Source organism: Cricetulus griseus, chromosome 2 (genome assembly GCF_003668045.3).
Source record: "Cricetulus griseus strain 17A/GY chromosome 2, alternate assembly CriGri-PICRH-1.0, whole genome shotgun sequence".
Lineage (NCBI taxonomy): Eukaryota > Metazoa > Chordata > Mammalia > Rodentia > Cricetidae > Cricetulus > Cricetulus griseus.
Window position 1 is genome coordinate 200,495,711 of NC_048595.1, and position 23,883 is coordinate 200,519,593.

General features: G+C 40.3%; 2 protein-coding genes across 2 annotated transcripts in view; both read right to left on the reverse strand.

Annotated features, from left to right (window-relative positions):
• Positions 1-23,883, reverse strand: part of Pcdhac2 (protocadherin alpha subfamily C, 2) — a 197,572-nt gene that overhangs the window by 112,227 nt on the left and 61,462 nt on the right. The gene's annotated exons all lie outside the window — the stretch shown is intronic.
• Positions 14,459-17,564, reverse strand: LOC113833712 (protocadherin alpha-13-like). The gene is made up of 2 exons (XM_027398110.1): positions 15,174-17,564; positions 14,459-14,497 (listed from the first exon to the last, which is right to left on the reverse strand). The coding sequence occupies exons 1-2, from the start codon at positions 17,562-17,564 to the stop codon at positions 14,459-14,461; spliced, it is 2,430 nt and encodes an 809-aa protein (XP_027253911.1).

Sequence of the window (23,883 nt, forward strand, 5' to 3'; positions counted from 1 at the left end):
ATAGGAAACCATAACCAATCAAAATGCAGGTAACGCTTCCTTCCCCTTCTGCCGACTCATCATAGACCAGACCAGATCCCTCCAGGCTTGTCCCGGCTTGAAACAGACATGCCCAGGCAGGGAGGAGCTCCCTGAATCCGGGTACAGGACACTCTTCCTTCCCCTTCCGCCGACTCATCACAGACCAGACCAGGTGAGCGATCCCCTGCTTTGACCCAACTTCTGTCCTAAGCGCCATCCACCCAGATCCCTCCAGGCTTCTCCCTGCTTGAAACAGACACGCCCAGGCAGGGAGGAGCTCCCTGAATCTGGGTACAGAACACACTTCCTTCCGTTCCCGGCAACCGATCTGCCTGGAGGATCCCTATGGAGGCCTAACTCCTGCAGAGTGAGCAGACTACGAGGAGAGGCAAGACCATCCAGAGCTTCGGACATTGAATTCCTGGCCCACACACAATACAGAGTAACAAGAGGAGATAGAGAGATCCTTCCTGCACTCACTGGAAAAAGATATGGGAAGAAGACAGAATAAGAACTTGCTTAATAACAGAAAGACCAATATGACACCACCAGAATCTAGGGACTCCACTACAGGAAGACCTGAAAAGCCCAACATAGTGCATGAAGAAGAGATGGACCTCAAAAATTATCTCAGCAAGATGATAGAGATCTTCAAAGAGGAAACAAGAAAATCCCTTAAAGAAATAGAAGAAAAAGCAAGCAAAAAATTACAAAAGACAAACCATAAAATTCAAGAAATAAACAAATCTCTTAAAGAAGCTAAAGAAACCCAAGATAAAACAACCAAACAAGTGAAGGAAGCTCTTGAAACAGTTCAAAGCATGAAAGCTGAATTAGACACAATAAAGAAAACACAGAATGAGGTGATGCTGGAAATGGAAAGACTGGATAAACGATCAGGATCTAAAGATGTGAGTATAACTAATAGAATCCAAGAGACAGAAGAGAGAATCTCAGCTATTGAAGACTCGCTAGAGGATATACATTCATCAACCAAAGAAAACCTCAAGTCCAACAAATCCCTAACACAAAATATCCAGGAAATATGGGACACCGTGAAAAGACCAAACCTAAGAATAATAGGTGTAGAAGAAGGTGAAGAAACACTGCTCAAAGGTACAGAAAACATATTCAACAAAATTATAGAAGAAAACTTCCCCAACCTACAGAAAGATATGCCTATGAAAGTACAAGAAGCTTATAGGACAGCAAACAGACTGGACCACAAAAAGAAGTCGCCCCGACACACAATAATCAAAACTCCAAATCTACAGAATAAAGAGAAAATATTAAGAGCAAATAAAAAGGAAAGGAAAAAGGCCAAGTAACATATAAAGGGAAACAAATTAGAACACATCTGACTTCTCAATGGAAACTCTGAAAGCCAGAAGGTCTTGGATAGATACCCTACAAGCACTAAGGGAGCATGGATGTCAACCCAGACTACTGTACCCAGCAAAACTTTCAATCATTATAGATGGAGAAAACAAGATATTCCATGACAAAAACAGATTTAAACAATACATATCCACAAATCCAGCACTACAGAAGGTTCTGGAAGGAAAACTCCAACCCAAGGAACATAACTACATGCACAAGAACACAGGCAATAGATAATCTAATTTTGCCAAACACAAAAAGAAGCAGGAGGGCAAAATCCACACACAATGACACCACCAACAATAAATCCAAAACAAACAAGAACCAACGAACAATGGACATTAATATCCCTAAATGTCAATGGTCTTAACTTACCCATAAAAAGATATAGGCTAACAGAATGGATACGAAGACAGAATCCATCCTTCTGCTGTTTACAAGAAACACACCTCAACTTCAAAGACAGGCGATACCTCAGAGTAAAAGGATGGGAAAAGATTTTCCAATCAAATGGCCTCAAGAAACAAGCCGGTGTAGCAATCCTAATATCTAACAAATTGAACTTTAAACTAAACTCAATCAAAAGAGATGAAGAAGGGCATTTCTTACTCATCACAGGAAAAGTCCATCAAGATGAAATCTCAATCCTGAACATCTATGCTCCAAATACGAAGGCACCCACATTTGTGAAAGAAACATTACTAAAGCTCAAACCACACATAAAACCACACACACTTATAGTAGGAGACTTCAACACCCCCCTTACACCATTGGACAGAACCACTAGACAGAAACTTAACAAAGAAACAAAGGATCTGAAAGAAGTTATGACCCAACTGGGTTTAACAGATATCTATAGAACATTCCATCCAAACACAAAAGAATATACCTTCTTCTCAGCGCCACATGGAACCTTCTCAAAAATTGACCACATAGTTGGCAGCAAAGAAAACCTCCACAGTTACAAAAGTATTGAAATAACCCCCTGTATCTTATCAGACCACCATGCATTAAAGCTGGAATTCAACAGCAATATGAATTGCAGAAAACCTACATTTGCGTGGAAAATGAATAACTCCCAATTGCACCATTCCTGGGTTGAGGAAGAAATAAAAAAAGAAATTAAAGACTTCCTAGAATTTAATGAGAATGTGGACACAACATACCCGAACTTATGGGACACCCTGAAAGCAGTGCTAAGAGGGAAGTTCATAGCACTAAGTGCTCACATGAAGAAACTGGAGGAAAGTCACATTAGAGAATTGACAGAACAACTGAAAGCTTTAGAGCAAAAAGAAGCAAACACACCAAGGAGGAGTAGACGCCAAGAAATAATCAACCTGAGAGCTGAAATCAACAAAGTAGAAACTAGGAAAACAGTACAAAGAATCAATGAAACAAAGAGTTGGTTCTTTGAGAAGATCAACAAGATAGACAAACCTCTAGCCAAACTAATCAAAAGGCAGAGAGAGAGCATGCTAATTAACAAAATCAGAAATGAAAAGGGGGATATAACAACGGACACTGAGGAAATCCAGAGAATCTTTAGGTCATACTTTGAAAACCTGTATTCCACAAAATTGGAAAATCTAAAGGAAATGGACAGCTTTCTGGATAAATATCACTTACCAAAATTAAATCAAGATCAGATAAACAGTTTAAATCGACCTATAACCCTAATGAGATAGAAGCAGTAATCAAAAGCCTCCCAACCAAAAAAAGCCCAGGGCCAGATGGCTTCACTGCAGAATTCTACCAGAAATTCAAAGAAGAGCTAATTCCAGTACTCCTCAAACTGTTCCGCACAATAGAAGCAGATGGGATATTGCCAAACTCTTTCTACGAGGCTACAATCACTTTGATACCCAAGCCACACAAAGATAAGACTAAGAAAGAGAACTACAGACTATATCCCTCATGAACATTGATGCTAAAATACTCAATAAAATATTGGCGAATCGAATCCAAGAACATATCAGAAAAATCATCCACCACGATCAAGTAGGCTTCATCCCAGGAATGCAAGGATGGTTCAACATACGAAAAACCATTAATGTAATCCACCATATAAACAAACTGAAAAAGAAAAACCACATGATCATCTCACTAGATGCTGAAAAAGCCTTTGACAAAATCCAACATCCCTTCATGATAAAGATCTTGGAGAGAACAGGAATAACAGGAACATATCTAAACATGATAAACGCGATATACACCAAACCAATAGCCAACATCAAACTAAATGGAGAGAAACTCGAAGCTTTTCCTCTAAAATCAGGAACAAGACAAGGATGTCCACTCTCTCCATACCTCTTCAATATTGTACTTGAAGTTCTAGCTAGAGCAATAAGACAAGAACAGGAGATCAAAGGGATACAAATTGGAAAGGACGAAGTTAAACTTTCACTATTTGCAGATGACATGATAGTCTACATAAGTGACCCGAAAAACTCTACCAGGAAACTCATACAGCTGATAAACACCTTCAGCAAGGTAGCAGGATACAAAATTAACTCAAAAAATCTGTAGCCCTACTGTATACAGATGATAAACTCAATGAGAAAGAAATCATGGAAACATCACCTTTCACAATATCCACAAGCAACATAAAATATCTGGGGGTAACACTAACCAAAAAAGTGAAAGACCTGTACAATAAGAACTTTGAGACTTTAAAGAAAGAAATTAAAGAAGATACCAGAAAGTGGAAAGATCTCCCATGCTCTTGGATAGGCAGAATTAACATAGTAAAAATGGCAATCCTACCAAAAGCAATCTACAGATTCAACGCAATCCCTATCAAAATCCCAACACAGTTTTTCACAGACATTGAAAGAACAATACTCAACTTTATATGGAAAAATAAAAAACCCAGGATAGCCAAAACAACTCTTTACAATAAAAGATCTTCTGGAGGCATCACCATCCCTGACTTCAAGCTCTACTATAGAGCCATAGTTCTGAAAACAGCTTGGTATTGGCACAAGAATAGACAGATAGACCAATGGAATCGCATTGAAGACCCAGATATTAATCCACTCACCTACGAACACCTTATTTTTGACAAAGGTGCTAAATCCATACAATGGAAAAAAGATAGCATCTTCAACAAATGGTGCTGGCACAATTGGATTCGGACATGCAGAAAATTGCAGATTGATCCATACCTGTCACCATGCACGAAACTTAAGTGCAAATGGATCAAAGATCTCTCCATAAATCCAGCCACACTGAATCTTCTAGAAGAGAAAGTGGGAACAACCCTTGAACAAATTGGCACAGGAGAACGATTCCTGAACATCACGCCAGAAGCACAGAAACTGAAGTCTGCAATCAATAAACTGAAACTGAGAAGCTTCTGTAAGGCAAAGGACACAGTCAGTAAGACAAAACGACCACCCACAGAATGGGAAAAGATCTTCACCAGCCCCACATCTGACAGAGGACTGATTTCCAAAATATACAAGGAGCTCAAGAAGCTAGCCACCAAAACACCATACAATGAAATTAAAAAGTGGGGTGCAGAACTAAACAGAGATTTTTCAACAGAGGAATCTGAAATGGCTGAAAGACACTTAAGAAAGTGCTCAAAATCCTTGGCCATCAGAGAAATGCAACTCAAAACAACTCTGAGATACCACCTCACACCTGTCAGAATGGCTAAAATCAAAAATACCAATGACAACCTATGCTGGAGAGGTTGCGGAGAAGAAGGAACACTCCTCCATTGCTGGTGGGAGTGTGAACTTGTAAGACCACTTTGGAAATCAGTATGGCGGTTGCTCAGAAAAATGGGAATCAATCTACCTCAAGATCCAGCCATTCCTCTCTTGGGTATATACCCAAATACTGCATGTCCATACAACAAGGACATATGTTCAACCATGTTCATAGCAGCATTGTTTGTAATAGCCAGAACCTGGAAGCAACCTAGATGCCCCTCAACTGAAGAATGGAAAGAGAAAATGTGGTACATTTATACAATGGAGTACTACTCAGCAGAAAAATGCAATGGAATCTTGAAATTCGCAGGCAAATGGATGGAACTAGAAGAAACCATCCTGAGTGAGGTAACCCAATCACAAAAAGACAAACATGGTATGTACTCACTCATATATGATTTTTAGACATAGAGCAAAGGTTTACCAGCCTATAATCCTCTTCCCCAAAGAAACTAGAAATCATGAATGACTCTAAGGGATAAATGGACCCCAGGAATGGGAAGTGGCATAAACTCCCGAGCTAATTGAGAGCATGAGGGTAGGGGAGTGGGTGCTGCCACAATAAGAGCACAAGAAGAAGAGGAGAGGAGAAGAAATGGAGGAGCAGATATATTGAGTTGGGGGAAGAATAGAGGAGAGAGACCAGGATGAGAGATACCATATCAGAGGGAGCCACTATAGGTCCGAGAAGAGATCTGGAACTAGAAAGATCTCCAGAGACCTATAAGGATGACACGATCTGACAGTCTGGGCAGTGGAGGAGAGGATGGCCTAGAAGCCCTTCCCCTAGAATGAGAGTGATGACTACTCTCTATGCTATCCTAGAGTCCTCATCCAGTGGCTGATGGAAGCAGAGACAGACATACACAGAAATACACTAAGCTGAATTCTGGAACCTAGTTGAAGAGAGGGAGGAATGAAGAACGAAGGGGTCTGTACCAGGTTGGAGAAACCCACAGAAACAGTTGGCCTGAAAAAGGGAAAGCATATCGACCCCAGACGCTCTTTGGGAGGCCAGTACGGGACTAATCCAGCCCCCTGATCATGGATGCCATCGGGGAGGCCCCTGCACTCCTGGGAGCCTCCGGAGGTGGACTGGCTTTTTGCCCTGGTGTATGTGGGGGACTTCGAGAGCCCATCCCACTTGAAGGGATGCACTCTGTCTCTGAACACATGGGGAGGGACCCAGGCCCAGCACAGGAAGATTTGGTGGACTTGGTGGAGCCCCGGTTGGGGGCCCTACCCTGCCTGGGGAGTGGTGGGTGGATGGGGTGGGGGGTAGGTTGGAGGTGGGGGAGAAGGAATGGGGGTAAGGAGAGGGAGAGGGAGAGGGAGAGGGAGAGGGGAATTACATGTGAAACAAGCCTGTTCCCTAACTTAAATTAATAATAATAAAAAGAGAGAAAAAAATGCAGGTAAAAAGTGACCACATGGTGCCCAGCCCCAACTGGTACACAACTCCTGTATCTAAGGCTCAGAGATCCTACCTGGACAAGGAGCAGAAAGGCTGTTAAAGTCAGAGGAACAGGAAGTTTACTGTAAGATTTTGTCTCTTGGAATATCAGAGCAGTAACATTCAGGAAGTCTAATCAATATAGCTGCCTAAACAAGACCTGAACAAGAATGATGCCAATAAACGTGCTAACATGGAAAGGAGAAGTCACATGGGGCTCAATCCTAGATGAAGGACTATAGTCAATTAAGGAATGTGGAGAGTGATAAAAATAATCTTCCCCCAAACTAGTTATCCAAAACCAAATGGTCAGCCCTGAAATCATAGGTAACATTCTACAGATTGAGCAGGTTTTAGTATATAGGAAGTATATATTATATATGTAATATATATGTATAAACAAATAAATAGAGGCCATAAATTTGAAAGAGATCAGGAAGCTACACGGGAAGGGCTAGAGTTAGGAAAAGGGAGGGGGAAATGATGTAATTATATTTTAAATTCAAAAAATGTTTAAAAACAAAGAAAAGGCCAGGAAATAATCAATTTGAGGGCTGAAATCAATAAAATGGAAACTAGGATAATAATACAAAGAATCAATATAATGAAGAGTTGGTTCTTTGAGAAAAATCAACAAGATAGACAAACCTTTATCCAAACTTACCAAACAGCAGAGACCGAACATGCAAATTAATAAAAATCAGGAATGAAAAGGAGGACATAATAGACACAGAGGAAATCTAGAGAATCATCAGGTCATACTTCCAAAACCTATATTCCTCAAAAATTCAAAAATCTAAAGGAAATGGACAATTTTCTGGACAGATTTCACTTACCAAAATTAGATAAAGAACAAATAAGCAACTTAAATAGACCTATAACCCCTAATGAAATAGAAGCAGTCATCAGAAGTCTCCCAACCAAAGACAAGCCCAGGGCCAGATGGTTTCAGTGCAAAATTCTACCAGAAATTCAAGGTACAGCTAATACCAATTCTCCTCAAAGTATTCCACACAATAGAAGCATAAGGGTCATTGCCAAACTCTTCTTATGAGTATTCAATAACCTTAATACCCAAGCCACACAAAGACACAACTAAGAAAGAGAACTACAGACCAATATCCCTCATGAACATTGATGTGAAAAGTCTCAACAAAATACTGGCAAATTGAATCCAAGAACACATCAGAGAAATCATCCACCATAATCAAGTAAGCTTCATCCCAGGGATGCAAGGATGGTTCAACATGAGAAAATCCATCAATGTAATCCACCATATAAACAGAGTGAAGAAAAAAACCACATGATCATCTCACTAGATGCCAAAAAAGCCTTTGACAAAATCCAACACCCCTTCATGACAAAGCTCTTGGAAAAATCAGGGATAACAGGAACATACTTCAACATAATAAAAGCAATATACAGCAAGCCGACAGCCAACATCAAATTAAATGGAGAGAAACTCAATGCAATTTCTCTAAAATCAGTGACCAAGACAAGGCTGTTCAGTCTCTCCATACGTCTTCAATATTGTCCTTGAAGTTCTAGCTAGAGCAATAAGACAACAAAAGGAGATCAAGGGAATACAAATCGGAAGGGAAGAAGTCAAACTCTCACTATTTGCAGATGATATGATATTCTACATAAGTGACCTGAAAAACTCTACAGGGAACTCCTACAGCTGATAAACACCTTCAGCAAAGTGTCAGGATACAAGATTAACTCAAAAAAATCTGTAGCCCTACTATATACCGATGACATACTGGTGGAAAAAGAAATCAGAGAAGCATCACCCTTTACAATTGCCACAAACAACATAAAATACCTTGGAGTAACATTAACCAAAAAAGTGAAAGACCTGTACCGTAAGAATTTTGACTCTCTAAAGAAAGAAATTAAAGAAGATAACCAGAAAATGGAATGATCTCCCATGCTCTTGGTCTCCCATAGGTATGATCAACATAGTAAAAATGGCAATCTTGCCAAAAGCAATCTACAGATTCAATACAATCCCCATCAAAATCCCCACACAATTCTTCACAGACCTTGAAAGAACAATTCTCAACTTTATATGGAGAAACAAAAGACCCAGGATAGCCAAAACAACCATGTACAAAAGAGGAGCTTCTGGAGGCATCACCATCCCTGACTTCAAGCTCTATTATAGAGCTATAGTCCTGAAAATAGCTTGGTACTGGCACAAAAATAGACAGGTAGACCAATAGAATAGAATTGAAAACCCTGATATTAACCCACACACCTACGAACAACTGACTTTTGACAAACAATCCAAATTTATACTTTGGAACAGAGAACATCTTCAACAAATGGTGCTGGCATAACTGGATGCAAACATGTAGAAGACTACAGATAGACCCAAGCCTATCACCATGCAAAAAAACTTTAGATAAAATGGATCAAAGACCTCAACATAAACCCAGCCACACTAACCCTATTAGAAGACAAAGTGGGAAATACCCTTGAATTAACAGGAGACTGCTTCCTGAACATTATACCAGTAGTACAGACACTGAGATCAACAATTGATAAATGGGACCTGCTGAAACTGAGAAGCTTCTGTAAGGCAAAGGACACAGTCAGCTCACAGACTGGGAAAAGATATTGACCAACCCCACATCTGACAGAGAACTGATCTCTAAAATATACAAAAAACTCAAGAAGCTAGTCTCCAAAACACCAAACAAGCCAATTAAATAGTGGGGTACAGAACTAAATAGACAATTCTCAATTGAGGAATCTAAAATGGCTTAAAGACACATAAGAAAGTGTTCAACATCCTTAGCCATCAGCGAAATGCAAATCAAAACAACTCCGAGATACCATCTTACTCCTGTCAGAATGGCCAAAATCAAATACACCAATGACAGTTTATGCTGGAGAGGATGTGGAGAAAGGGGAACACTTCTCCACTGCTGGTGGGAGTGCCAACTTGTAACTTTGGAAATCAGTATGGTGACTCCTCAAGAAAATGGAAATGAGTCTACCACAAGATCCAGCAATTCCACTCCTAGGCATAAACCCAAAAGAAGCACATTCATACAACAAAGACATCTGTTCATAGCAGCACTATTTGTAATAGCCAGAAACTGGAAGCAGCCTAGATGCCCCTCAACTGAAGAATGGATAGAGAAAATGTGGTACATTTACACAATGGAGTACTACTCAGTAGAAAAAAACAATGGAATCTTGAAATTTGCAGGAAAATGGATGGAACTCGAAGAAACCATTCTGAGCGAGGTAACCCAATCGCAAAAAGACAAACATGATATGTACTCACTCATATGTGGATTTTAGACATAGAGTAAAGGATTACCAGCCTACAATCCACACTACCCGAGAAGCTAGTAAACAAGGAGGACCCTAAGAGAGACATACATGGTCCCTTGAGAAGGGGAAAGGGTCAAGATCTCCTGAGCAAATTAAGAGCAAAGGAAGAGGAGGGAGGGAGCTATGAGAACAAGAAGGAAAGCAGAGGAAGGATGTAGAGGTCATGAGGGAGCAGAAAGGTTGAGTCAGGGGAAGAATAGAAGAAAGGATATGTGATAGGTAGGGTTTTAGTTGGGGGGTGGTAGGGGAGGACGGGAAGGAGAAGGGAACTGGGATTGTCATGTAAAATAATCTTGTTTCTAATTCAAATAAAAAATGACTTAAAAATAGTAGAAGTAACTTAAGTACAAATAAAAAAAAGAAAAGTCAACAACTAAAACCAACTATCATAATAACCTATAGCCCAGCAATTTCAATCTTACATTTATACCTATAGAAATATATGCAAATTTCATTTACAGATTCAAAAGAGTGTTCTTTAGAACCCATAAACAGTCAAGATGTCAAAAATGTTTCTAGTAAAATATTGTCTGTTTATTCAAGAAGCTACTCTAAAAATGGATAAATTACAGCACACAACAACACAGAAAATCTTAGAAACAAAATATTAGGTGGAATGAGACACAAGGGAAAACTTACTTTAAATTTGTATTTGTACCAACATTAATAAGAGCAAAATCAAACTCTTTTGTAAAGCAATAATAATCATTATAATAAAATAAAGGTTAGATTTGGAAAGCTAGAACCATTAGGAAAGGTGAGAAATCAGAAAGGGGCCTGTGGAGTGCTGGAAATGTTCTACATCTTTGAGGTTGCAACATTGACTAAAACATGACTATGTGTTTAATCTTTTCCAATCGCTGTGTTATGCCTCACAATCAGCATGTACAAACAAGACTTGGACAAGGAAGTGTTCATTATTAGAAACAAAATCTATACTGGAACTGTAAATTAGAAGGAGGAAGATAATAGCTAATCATTAAATCAAATCATCAAATCCAGAAAAGTTATAAAAAGGAATAGAAATTAAAATAGTAAGTAGGCATTGAATAAAATGGAAGCATGTGATCAAGCATTTTGGGCATTGTACTAAACATAAATGATACAAATTTTACATTAAAATAAAGTTATTATCTCATTAAGCTTAAAAAGAAATACTCATTCACATGTTTTTACTAAGAATTATACTTCATGTAATGAATAAACATTGAAAGTATAGATATAGACAAACAAATATCCAAACATGATTTTAAGACAAGTTTGTTATCTTTAATAGAAAGTTCTTTGAAATTTAGTTAAAAGAAATAAACATGGTAGAGAGACATTATGCAATGATATATAACAATTTATGAATTTGTCATCCCATGATAAATAAAAAAGTGCCATAATAATCTAGAGAGCAAAGAGGAAAGAAATGAGGTGAACTCTAAGATTGCCCTCATCGAACCATCTGGAAGTAATTTCTATGATGCCACATAGGAAGAAGAAAAATAACAGAGCCCAGTGGTCTCACAGTACAGGAGAGGCAGAAGTCAAAGTAGAAAGGTCCAGGAAAATAGAATTTGCAGAGGAGAGTACAGAACTAAGAAATGCATAGAAATGAGCTCTGGGCATCAGCAGTGGGGTCTTATCTAATCTTTGGTTGAATATTAATATCTATGTGCATTGGGTAAAATGCCACAAAGCCATGGAAACAATAACTAAAAATGTCTAAGTAAAATAACTTAGAGAACTCACACAGACTAGAAATGTTTCAAGATTCCACCAGTCAGGAAAGTCAGAGATCTTAAGACACAGAGCACTGGGTAATGTCTTCAGGAGAAAATTGCATTAATAAAGCACCAAGTCCAACGTTCTTTAATGCAGCAGGTTTGACACTTTGAGATGGTAATTCTTTGTTGTGAATAGTTGTGCTATGGCTTGAAGAATGTTTAGTGCCATTTATAAGATGCACAGTGGGATTCCTGTCCTATGTCTCGAGATGCCACTTCATTTGGGATCCCAGATGTAGCAATCAACAGTATAGGCAGGCTACACAGAGAAGAAAATAAATTTCACACAGAAAGAAAAATAACAGAAGAAGGAAAGCGTGAAATGAAAAATGTTCAAATTATCAGACAATAATGGCATAGTAGCACAAACTTTAAATTCCCGAATGCAGAAGACAGAGGCAAGTGGATTTCTAAGTTCTAGGCCTGCCTGGTCTACAAAGTGAATTTGGGGACAGTCAGAGCTCTACAGAGAAACCCTGCCTCAAAAAAGAAGAGTGTTAAACGTCTAGTATGAATATACACATATACTCAAGAATAGAGACAGGGCCAGGGAGATGACTTGGTGGGCAAGGGCACTTTTGGTGTAACTCTGACAGCATGAGTTTGATATCCAACCCACATAAAGAATGGAAAGAGATGCCAGGTGGTGGGGATGCACACCTTTAATCCCAGCACTCAGGAGGCAGAAGCAGGTAGATCTCTGTGAGTTCAAGGCCAGCCTGGTCCATAAAGTGAGTTTTATGACATTCAGAGCTGTTACACAGAGAAATCCTGTCTTGAAAAACAAACAAACAAACAAAAAGAATGTAAGGAGAGACCTAATTCCAGAAGAGTTGTCCTTCAAACCTTACATGTACACCATGGCATATGTGTGCACATACAACCATGAACACAAATACACACAATAATAATATATTTTTAAAGAATAGAGACCAAAAGGTGACTATATGGAGATAAATAACATAAAACCTAAAATATTCAAATAGAATCTTACATGAATACAAGATACAGTGTATGAAATGCAAAAATATACTGATTAAGATGAACAGTTATAGAAATACAAAGGAAACCAGTCAACACTATCCAAAGTGAGAAACAGGGACAGAAAAGACACAAAAAGAGAACAAAGCTTCAGACACCTGCAAAATAACCTCAAGTAGTTCAACACAGTTCAACAATGTGCACTTGGAGTCCCACAAAGGATGGAAGAAGGAAAATATTTGAAGAAATATGGCTGAAATTTCCCAGATTTTGTGAAAAGAAGTCCACAGATCCTGGAGCATCAACAAACCCCAAACAAACTAATACAGAAAAAAAACAAATTAAAGAACATACAATCAATATTTAGACTTCAGTGATTTTTAAAAGACAATTTGGAAAGTTACTCTAGGAACCCAGAAAGGAAACACACACACACACACACACACACACACACACACACACACACACACACACACACACACACGTACAAGTGACAGCAATTTTCTTACCAGAAACTACACAAGCCAAGAAATAATATCCTGGTCAACTATACCTTGTGAAGATATATTTTTGTAAATGAAGTGGTAATAAAGCTGTTTCTCAGAAGAATCTGAGTGGTGTACACTAAGTATTAGAGAAAACCTTCAGGTACAGGGGAAATGATACCAAATGCTTATTTGGCTTTACACAACACAACAAACTTCACCGAAAAACTGCTAACATCTAGAGTATGGCAGGCATATAGAATACTGAATAAGTGTTTAAGTGGTGAATTTAAGTGGTACTGGTGATAGGATCCAGAGCATGTCATACACTATATACAACTCATACACTGAGCCACATCTCCAACCCAATGAATTTCTATATAACATTTAAGAACCTTTTAAGTTGAACCTACAGACCTTGAAGCCCATAAAAGAAAAAACACATAGTTGTATTTTAATACATTAATTTTAATGCTTATATTGCAAAACAAGCTGATTTATAGAAATTATAGAGAAATCTGTTACATAGCAATCATACTTATACAGAGAAGTTTATTAAAATTAAAACACAAAAATTAAAATTAAACGTAAAAACAGGATGATGGAGAGATGAGTCAGTAGTTAAAAACACTGACTGCTCTTCCAGGGGACCTGGGTTCAGTTCCAAGCACCTACATGGAGGCTCACAACCACATCTAACTCCAGTTCCAGGGAATCTGACGCCCTCCTCTGGTTACTTCAGGCATGAAATGCGTGTGGGCCATAGATACAATCTGGCAAAATAGCCGTACACATAAAATAAAATAAAATGAAATAACTTTTAGAAACACAAGAAATTGTGGAGGGGAGTTTGGTTAAGAGAGAGAGAGAGAGAGAGAGAGAGAGAGAGAGAGAGAGAGAGAGGAGAGAGGGAGAGAGAGAGATTCATAGTTTAAATGATAAATTAATGAATGTCAGGTTTAAGTAACTATGACTATATATGCCCAAGTTTATGGTATGCAGGAATTGATAATTAAATTCACAAAGTGTTTCTCATAGAGAGCCGAGCACCAAGGACCCTAGAAGATGGCAAAAAAAGACCAAATAGAAAAATCTTAGAAACAAATAGGGTGTGGTAGCACAGGTCTTTAATCTTAGCACTCAGGAGGCAGAGGGAGGTTTTCTCTGTGAGTTCCAGGACAACCTAGTCTACATAGTTTCAGGCCAACCACAGTTACATGGGGGAACCTGTCACAATAAATAAGTTAATTAATTAATTAGTTAATTAATTAATGCACTGTGGGGGGGAGGCATTTGCTACCAAATGTCATGGATTGCACCTGAAATTCCAGCACTCTGGAACACAAACCAAAGGATCAAGAATTAGAGCTCAACTTGGGCTCCCTGGCAAGATCCTAACTCAAGGGGGGGAGGGAAGGCATGTAGGAGTGAAAAGTTATGAATTTTTAAAAAATAGACAATGTGTGTAGGTATCTATATACATTAAGGCTAAAATTTTAAATGATTTAGCCTCAGTACAATATTTTATTAAATGTCCCCAGTCTCATTAATTGGTTTTATTTAAAATGCCAAATACAAAGCAAACATGTCAAGCTAGTAAGAGTACCAAAAACAAAAACAAAAAAGGAAAACAAAAATAACAATTTTTCCAGATTGTGACACTTTAATATGGTTTCTGACAATATTTCATTAGTTAGTGGACAATCCAATGCCAATAATGGAAAATTTTAATTAGACTAAAGACTGAGAGGGAAAATATCATAAATGAGCAACTGTTAGAGAGGTTAAAAATAGGCCGAGTGGTGGTGGCCCAAGCCTGTAATTTCAGCACTCAGGATTCAGAGGCAGGTGGGTCTCTGTGAGCTGGAGGCCAGCCTGTTCTACAGAGTGAGTTTTAGGACAGCCAAGGCTACAAAGAGAAACCCTCTTTCGAGGGGGAAAAAAGAAAGAAAGAAACGAAGGAAGAGGAAAGAAAGGTTAAAATTAGTGAAAACAATGATTGTGAACTTACCTCTTTCAAATGTTCTACGTGCCTTTCTTTCTGGCATGTCTCCTCTGCAGAGCCTAGCAAGGGAGGGAGACTAGGGCTGAAGGCCATGAGGTCGGTCTTGGGTGGACCCTCTCCAGAGCACACCCTCTGCCGCCTCTGCTGTGAGTAAGACCAGGTCCCCACTTCGCTAGAACACACCAGCACTGGCTTCCCTGGCCCACACACGCCCTCCGTGGGCGCCGCCGAGCATCGCAGCGCGGTGTACAACAGCAGAGTGAGCACCAACAGGCTGGACACCGCGCAGATGGCTATGATCAAGTACACGTTGACAGTCACCAGCGATGCCTCAGAAGTTGCAGTGCTCTTGGAAGCCAGGGAAGAAATCTTGGGTGCCTGGCCGCTCTCCACCAGAGACACTAGCACTGTGGCTGTGGCGGTCAATGCGGGTTCACCATGGTCCTTAACCAGCACCAGCAAACGCTGGCGCTGCATATCTGCTTCGTCCAGGGCGCGCGTCGTGCTGATCTCGCCCGTGTACAGACCCACACGAAACGGACTGCGTGTGCCTCCTGCCGCCGGCTGCAACTCATAAGACAGCCAAGCATTGTACCCAGAGTCTGCATCCACTGCACGCACCTTCGTCACTACATGCCCTGAACCCACTGACCTAGGCACAAGCTCGCTCACTGCTCCGCCGGCTCCCACAGCTCCATGGGGCAGCAGCACAGGTGCATTGTCGTTCTCATCCAGCACAAACACCTGCAGAGTCACATTGCTGCCCAGGGCAGGCACACCAGCATCCCGCGCGCTCACCTGGAACTGCAGCAGCTCCAGCTCCTCATGGTCCAGAGGCTGCAGCGCGAACACCTTGCCGCTCTCTGCGTGCACAGACACGAAGCTCGACAGCAAGCGCTCGCCCACCCTCCGCTCCACCAGAGAGTAGGACACCAGCGCGTTCTCCTGAGCGTCAGCGTCTGTGGCCGACACTGTGAAGATGTGCGCGCCAGGAGGGTTGTTCTCCTTCACGAACACCGTGTATTCGGGCTGCGCGAACGCGGGCGCGTTGTCGTTCACGTCAGCCACCTCCACAGACACGATGGCTGTGGCCCACAGCGAGGGCGAGCCTCCGTCCTGGGCGGTCACCACCACCTTATAGTCAGCTGTGGTCTCCCGGTCCAGGGCGCTGTCCAGCACGAGCGAATAGTAGTTCTTGAAGGTGGACACCAGCTTGAAAGGGACATGAGGGGTCAGAGAGCAGGTCACCTGCCCGTTGACACCAGAGTCACGGTCGGACACACTGACCAGAGCTATGACAGTGCTTGGCTGGGCATCTTCTCTGACTGGGAGTGACAGGGAAGTAATCGTGACCTCTGGTGCATTATCATTTACATCTAGCACCTCTACCAGAAGGGTACAATGGCCTGTCATTGGGACATTCCCTTTGTCCACTGCTTCCACGGGTATCTCATATAATTGATTTTCCTCGAAATCTAGTTGGCTTTTCATTCTGACTTCTCCGCTCTTGGGATCTATACTAAATGCACGCCCCACTGCAGGGGATACGGGCCGCCTGAAGGAGTAGATTATATCTCCATTTGTACCCTCGTCAGGATCTGTGGCGTTTAAGTTAATCACCATTGTTCCATTACGTGCATTCTCAAGCACTCTAACTTTATAAATGAACCGATCAAACTCTGGAGCGTTGTCGTTCACATCGAGGATGGTGATGAGCAGCTGAACTGTGCCAGACAGCTCCGGTTTGCCTCCGTCACTGGCTGTTAGTAATAAAATATGTTCCTTAATTTCCTCTCGGTCTAATGATTTCTTTAACACGAGTGATAATGAGGAAGTTTGCCCTCGATTGTTTTGCGTGTCCAAAGCGAAATAATCACTGGGATCCAATCGGTAAGTCAAGGCGGAATTGACTCCGATATCTGCATCAGATGCGCCATCTAGTGGAAATCTAGTTTCTGGAGGTCTTGATTCTGCAACCATTATGCTTTTGTTGGTTTCGGGGAACACGGGCGGATTGTCGTTAATGTCCCTCACCTCCACCTCCACGTGGAAAACCTGCAGAGGCCGGTCCACGATCACCTCCAGGTGGATGCTACACTCCTCGCTCCGCCCGCACAGCGCCTCCCGGTCGATCCGAGAATTCACAAACAAAATGCCATTCTGCAGATTTACCTCCAGAAGGTCCCCGCGGTCCTTGGACGCCACCCTGAACAGGCGGGGCACCAGCTCGGCCAGCTCCAGACCCAGGTCCTGAGCGATGCGGCCCACGAAGGTGCCGTGTTTGGCCTCCTCGGGGACGGTGTAGTGGAGCTGGCCGCTCCCTGCCTCCCAGGTTGCGAGGAGAAGCCAGAGTAGGAGACCCTGGGATCCTGGGCTACTTTGCCAGGACAACAACATGGTACACGCAGAAAGATGCAGTGATAGCTACAGTATATAGAATACCTTACCTGGAACTGCCTCTAAAAAACTGATTTGACGACGTCCTAGCACTGGAGACGAGTTCTCTGAAGGAAGTGACTTTCTTGGCAAAACAAAAAGTTCTCAGTGAAGAGCGACATCATGAGGCATGAATGTGTAAGTGCAGAGATCACTGGAGGTTCATATTTTCCACTGATATAAGCCTTTATTCCTTACATTTTCTTAATTTTCCATTTATGTACGTATATATTTAGGAGTTAAATATTTGTCCTTCCAAGAACAGCAAATGATTTACTCTATCAGCATCAGGTGTTATTTAACAAGTGGTATATGTCTTACAATGTTCTGCAAACTTAAGTGTGTGTGTGTGTGTGTGTGTGTGTGTGTGTGTGTGTGTGTGTGTGTGTAATTTTAAATTAGTGAATATTATACACTTAGCTTTGGTCTCCAGTTCTCATAGTCATGTAAGTTTTGTTAGAAATTTTCTTTTCCTATAACAACTTCAAGACCTTCTCCCATTAATCCCAAATGGAAACATAGCGATTGCATAAAATAGTCGAGGTGGAAGATGGGCAGTTATAGACTAGAATTCAAGTAATTCACCATGTTCATAAGTTCCAAGAGTGGATGAAATGTTTGCACTTTAAAAGATGTGCCTGCATGTAATATGTTTGTGTGTGGGTACATGAATCTATCTAAAACAATGTTTTGATGTTTTCATTTCACCTTGTAGAAAACATAACAAAAACTAGCATCCTATTAGTTTGTATAATTTGAGCTACCACCAGTGCAATAAACTTGCTTTTTTCCCTACCACATCTTAATTTTATCATCAGTAGAAGAAACTCTGGTATTGCTTAACTCTGATTTCTTCCAAGTATGTGACAGTAGCTAGACAATGATGCTAATACATCCTTGACAAAAGAATATAATTATTGTTATCTGTTAGTAGAGCTACCAAGTCATAAAGCTCCAGGCTAAACAATACAATGAAAGATATTTTATATGTTATAAATGTAGGGGCTGGAGAGATCGCTCAGCAGTTAAGAGCACTGGCTGCTCTTCTAGAGGTCCTGAATTCAATTCCAGCAACCACATATTGGCTTACAACTATCTATAAAGGGATGTGAAGCCCTCTTCTGGTGTGCAGGGAGACATGTAGACAGAGTTTACATATACATAAACTACATAAACAAAGGAGCCGGGTGTTAGTGGCGCAAGCCTTTAATCCCAGCACTCGGGAGGCAGAGGCAGGCGGATCTCTGTGAGTTCGAGACTAGCCTGGTCTACAAGAGCTAGTTCCAGGACAGCCTCCAAAGCCACAGAGAAACCCTGTCTTGAAAAAAAACTACATAAACAAAGAAACCTTAAAAATAAATGTAGATTATATGTGGCTCCAACTTTATATTATAAATTATGCATCCAACTATGTGAACAACTTTATAGGAAATGACCATTGGGTTCATTTCTTTACCTCTACTCACATCTAAAAATCCATGTAGACCATTGTATTCTCTTGCCCACACAATCCTCTCCTGTTCCATTATTTCTACCACATGCTTTACTCTTGTCATGGGAATAGTACCTAATCCTTCCTGATGCTTCTTGTCTACCAGGCTGTACACATACCACGTCCTAGCCTCTCCACCTAAGTAAACCATTTGCAGTATGCCCTTTAGATCCCCTAGAATCAATCTTCCGTTTCTCTTACTTCTCAAACATTCGCTTCAGTTTCCAAAAGTTAACTATTTATTCTTCCTATTGATCTTCAGTATAAAGCTGTTTATTATCCGTGGTGACTCTAGATATTGGCATTCTCCTCTACCTCAAATGTATGTATTCCTCTTATCTACAGACATTTTTTCATATTTTCTTTTGTTTCTCAATTTCTCAACTGCATTTCTACTACATGACTTGATTGTTTCTCCATTAAGATGAATCAGCAAACATGAAATCAAGGGCTTTCTTGCTATAGCAACATTTATCCACATTAACTATTTATTTATCGATTTATTTTATTTATGTATATATTTTGTCTCCACGTACAAATATGCATGCCTGGTGTCCATGGAAGACAGAAGAGGGTGTTAAGTTTCCTGGATATTCACTATGGATCCTCCATGACAATAGCAAGTGCTCTAAACCACTTTGCTATCTGCCCTTCATTGTAGGCCAACCCTATGATCTGGTAAAAATATGTATTGTTTTTATTTGTTATTCTTACTTAATTATTTTCCTCTATTTAGTCGTATTATCTCTTTCTTCATTTCCAGAATGTTTGCGTTATCTCTAATGTCTCCTACATTCCTTGTTTTTCTTCACACAACTACAATGCTCAAACATCTTTACCTTGCAGAAAAAATATTCTATTCATCTTCTTTCCTTCACTTCTAACTCCTAACATTTACTGGACATATCATATCTGAGTTTCAGCCTTGGTTACCTCACAGAGATCAGCTGAAGTCCTGAGTGTACATTCTTGACAAGATCGAAGCCTTGTCTACAGGACTCACAGCTAAAGAAATGGCACAGCCTCCTCCATGCCTGAGACTAGGCAGGATGATTAAGTAACAGTTGACCCTTTTATAAGAAAGCAGCCATGAAGAAGGCTCTACCAAGTTTCCTTGCTCCAGAAGACTGCATGTTCACCACCCTCCATGAGTTTCCCTGCTAGGATTAGCTGGCCACTCCCTCCTTTTCCCAGTATATAATAAAAGTGTTGCGTATCAGGGAGGGGGCTGCCATGTCTCCATCCAAACATACAGCCCACTTGATCCCATCATGACTTCTACTTTGTGTCTGTTTTTCTTAACATCACATTGCCCCCAGTCAGATTTCCAGGACCCAGTCTTGACAGCATAGGCATTGCCTACTTCCATATTTTTCTAAGCCTACTATAGGCACCTCAGATGATGTACCCACATCTTAAGACTCGTTGATATAACTTTACATAGCAGCTAATGTCATTAAATTAAGAATAATTTATCCTGGAGAATCCAGGTCAGCATAAGTGCTTTTACATGTGCCTTTATTAAGCAAAAACACAGCTAAGAAGACATGAGGAAGAGGAATCAATGTCTATAAAGACAGAAATTGATAGTGATGTGGTCACAAGCCAAGGAATGTCAAAAGCCACCAGAAACCAACAGAAGCAAAGAATATTTTTTTCTCTCCTGCTCTATTGTTTCTAACATGCTTTACTCTTGTAATGGCTGCAGTCCCTTGATTCTTACAAATGTTTTATGTCTTCACTTTGGACTTCTGTCCTCAAAACCTGTGAGACAAATTTGTGAGCAGTGTCAGAAATGAACTTATGTGCCTACCTAAATACTTTTCTTTAATATTACTTTTCATTTTTCCATCTGTCTCTTGGTGACTTCTGTCCTTTCGTGGACATAAATTTTCTGAAAGGAATTATTCCTCAATGTGTGTGTATAACCACCCCCTATGAGTTCTAGAACAACCTTTGAGTAACAATGCGAATCCATCATAAAGCTCTCAAGTTAGGAACAGATTCTTAAGTGTCCCTCCCAATTCATACCTGCTCAAACACATATAAGCCATTTCCCCCAATACACCAAACTAAAAATATAAATGCCACTGCATTTTTGTTGTGGGAATCTTTCTAGCATAAGCATTTCCACACCAGTGAGAGTAGATGTCGCTAGTGGCAAAAGCAAGGATAGTTCCTGAAAAGTCTTGGTCACAGGTACAGTTTGCATTCTCATTTTATACTCTAAACCCACAAAGTAGGACAAACAAGTAAGTGAGATTTTACAGAAGCATAAGTAGTAGTCAGCAGATTGTTTAGGGAAACAACCTATTGTTTCAGCTATCTCTTCAGGTCATTCTGTCCAAGGTAGCAAATGCTTAGGAAATATGCAATGCAAGCAAGGTTTTAAGTAAATCACTAAATAAATCAACAAATCCATGTGTGATAATTGGTATTTTCTACCTTATGCTACTTCATTTGTATTTCTTGCATCATTTATATTCATTTTTTCTTAAGATAGGGTCTCTATATATAGTTCTGGATGTTCTGGGGCTCATTAGGTAGACTAGAGACTGACCTAAAAGCCACAGAGATCCTCCTGCCTCTGCCTCCAGGGATTAAAGGCCTGTTCCACCATGACTGGCTTTGCCATTTATATTGAGACAAACATCATCTGGATGCTTCTCTTTGCTAGTCTGGATTAGCATATGGTTCTTTCAACTCATTCCTACCACAGATATTTAAATTTCCACTGCTCAGACAGGTGTGGTTGTTCATGCCTTTAATCCCAGCACTCACAGACAGGTAGATCACTGAGTTCAAGGCCAGCCTGGGCTACAGGCAAGTTCCAGAACAGCCTGAGCTACACAAAGAAACCCTATCTTGGGAAGGGTGTCTCTATTTGCTTGATACCTAAGTATTTATGCAAATTCCTCTATGAGCTCCCCCCCCCTTGTAATCTTCCCACTGCTGATCTTTCAAGTTCACATTCTCAATAGAACACTCCTTTATTCACACTTATATTCCCTCTGTGAAACCTTACTGTTGAAATGTTGTCTCTCCTTTAAAACATAACCGAAGAAAATGTTGCCCGGACTCTGTTGCTCAGCTGCCCTACTAAATGGAAGAGACTGTCCAGACAATATACTTCAATATCATACAATAATCAAATATTAGTGATTGAACATGTACAATATTCCTGCTCCTAAAGTAATGTAGGTGAAAGAGTAAGGAAAAGCCTGGAAATTTGAATGCCTTTCGTACCAGGTTGAAGGATGGGAAGTTTTGCTATCTGATCAAAGACAAGTTCTGAATATTTTTCTGGAAGAAAATTACAAAATGTTAAGTTTTAGCTCAGAAAATTCAGCAAATACAGGACACATGATCAATATACCACAATGAGTTTGGAATCCTCCAAAGACAGATGTAAACAGGTCACACAACCTCTGTGAGTTCAGTTTCAGGTTTTTTGTCTTTAAGATGTAAGTGATGGTTGCTGTATCTGTGCCATAGGCCTTATCTGGTAATTAAGATAATTCAACTAAAGATGCTAGCAGAGGGGCAAGATAGAGTAAGGTTTATACTTATGCCTTATAAGATTGAAAAAAGAGTCATTAATCAGGTAAAGTAGTATGCTTCTGTTATTCTACCTACTCAGGAAGCTGAAGGGAGAGGATCACAGATTTGAGGCCAGACTGGGTAGCCACATTTCAGCACAAATTAACAAAAGAAAGCTATATCATTAATGCTGGGAGTGTAGCTCAGCAATAAAGCTTGCTAGGCATGTGCAAAACCCTGGATTAGGTCCCCAACTCTGCAAGATAAAGATTCCATTACTCATATGCCACCATAAAAGGAAAACAATCAAATGAATGATTACAAGACAGATCTTCATTTAGGTGATGTTTAGGTGTCTTTAAATTCACAAGTGATTTTTATTCTATGTGTTTGGGAAAAGTAAGGGCACACGGGGCTAAAAAGTGGCTCAGTAAAAGAGTTTGTTCTGCAAGTTTGGATACCCAGAACCTATGTAAAACACCAAGCAAGCACTAGGGTGGTGGAGACAGAAAGGTCCCTGTAACTTCCTGGATGGTTTAGTTGTATCAGAAAGTTCCAGGTTTGGTGAAAATTTCAATTAGAAACAGTTGAAGAAACTCCCACATCAACCTCTGGTTTCCACACCCATGTGCACGCGCACACAAACACACACACACACAAATATTTCAAGGGCTAAAGTTATATCTTAAGTTTAAATTACTGTTCTTAAGAGATCTATAAAACAAAATGCCTCTAACTGTAAGCCCCACTTGCCCAAGGACAGATAACTTCCTGGAATACTGGGGCTGTTGTTCATATAAGATAACAAGCCACGTGTTCTCTCTTCAGTAAACAAGTTGGTTGCTCCAACTGCACAAGATGTGCTTGGCCACACATAAGCTGGAGGTAGGTAGACAGGAATTATGTCAGGGTGTATGCTTGCCCCTGATTGGATGAAGGCAGGAACTGTGTAGCCTTGTGGGGTTTGCCTTTATAAGCCCATGTCTAATGCAGTTCAGCACCATTCTCTGGAAATCCCAGGTATGGACCTGGCCAGTGTCCATTGTCCTGGCCTGTATTTAATAAAACTTGCTTCAAATTTGGCTCAAAAATTGTGATAGTGGTCTTATTCTTACCAGGTGAGATTAACAATATAATAACTAATTGTCACTTCACTTGAAAATGACAAAATTATTCATCTTACAGTCAAATACAAGTCATATACTTACAAATGCTACTATTATACTTGTAATATAGCATTTTAATATC

What these genes read in the sequence shown, in the direction of transcription:
- LOC113833712 (XM_027398110.1), bottom strand. Translation starts at nt 17,564, where the DNA reads ATGTTGTTGTCCTGGCAAAGTAGCCCAGGATCCCAGGGTCTCCTACTC. An exon ending in ACGTAGAACATTTGAAAGAG is followed by an intron (nt 14,498 to 15,173) that starts GTAAGTTCACAA and finishes TTTGTGTTCCAG; the next exon opens with AGTGCTGGAATTTCAGGTGC.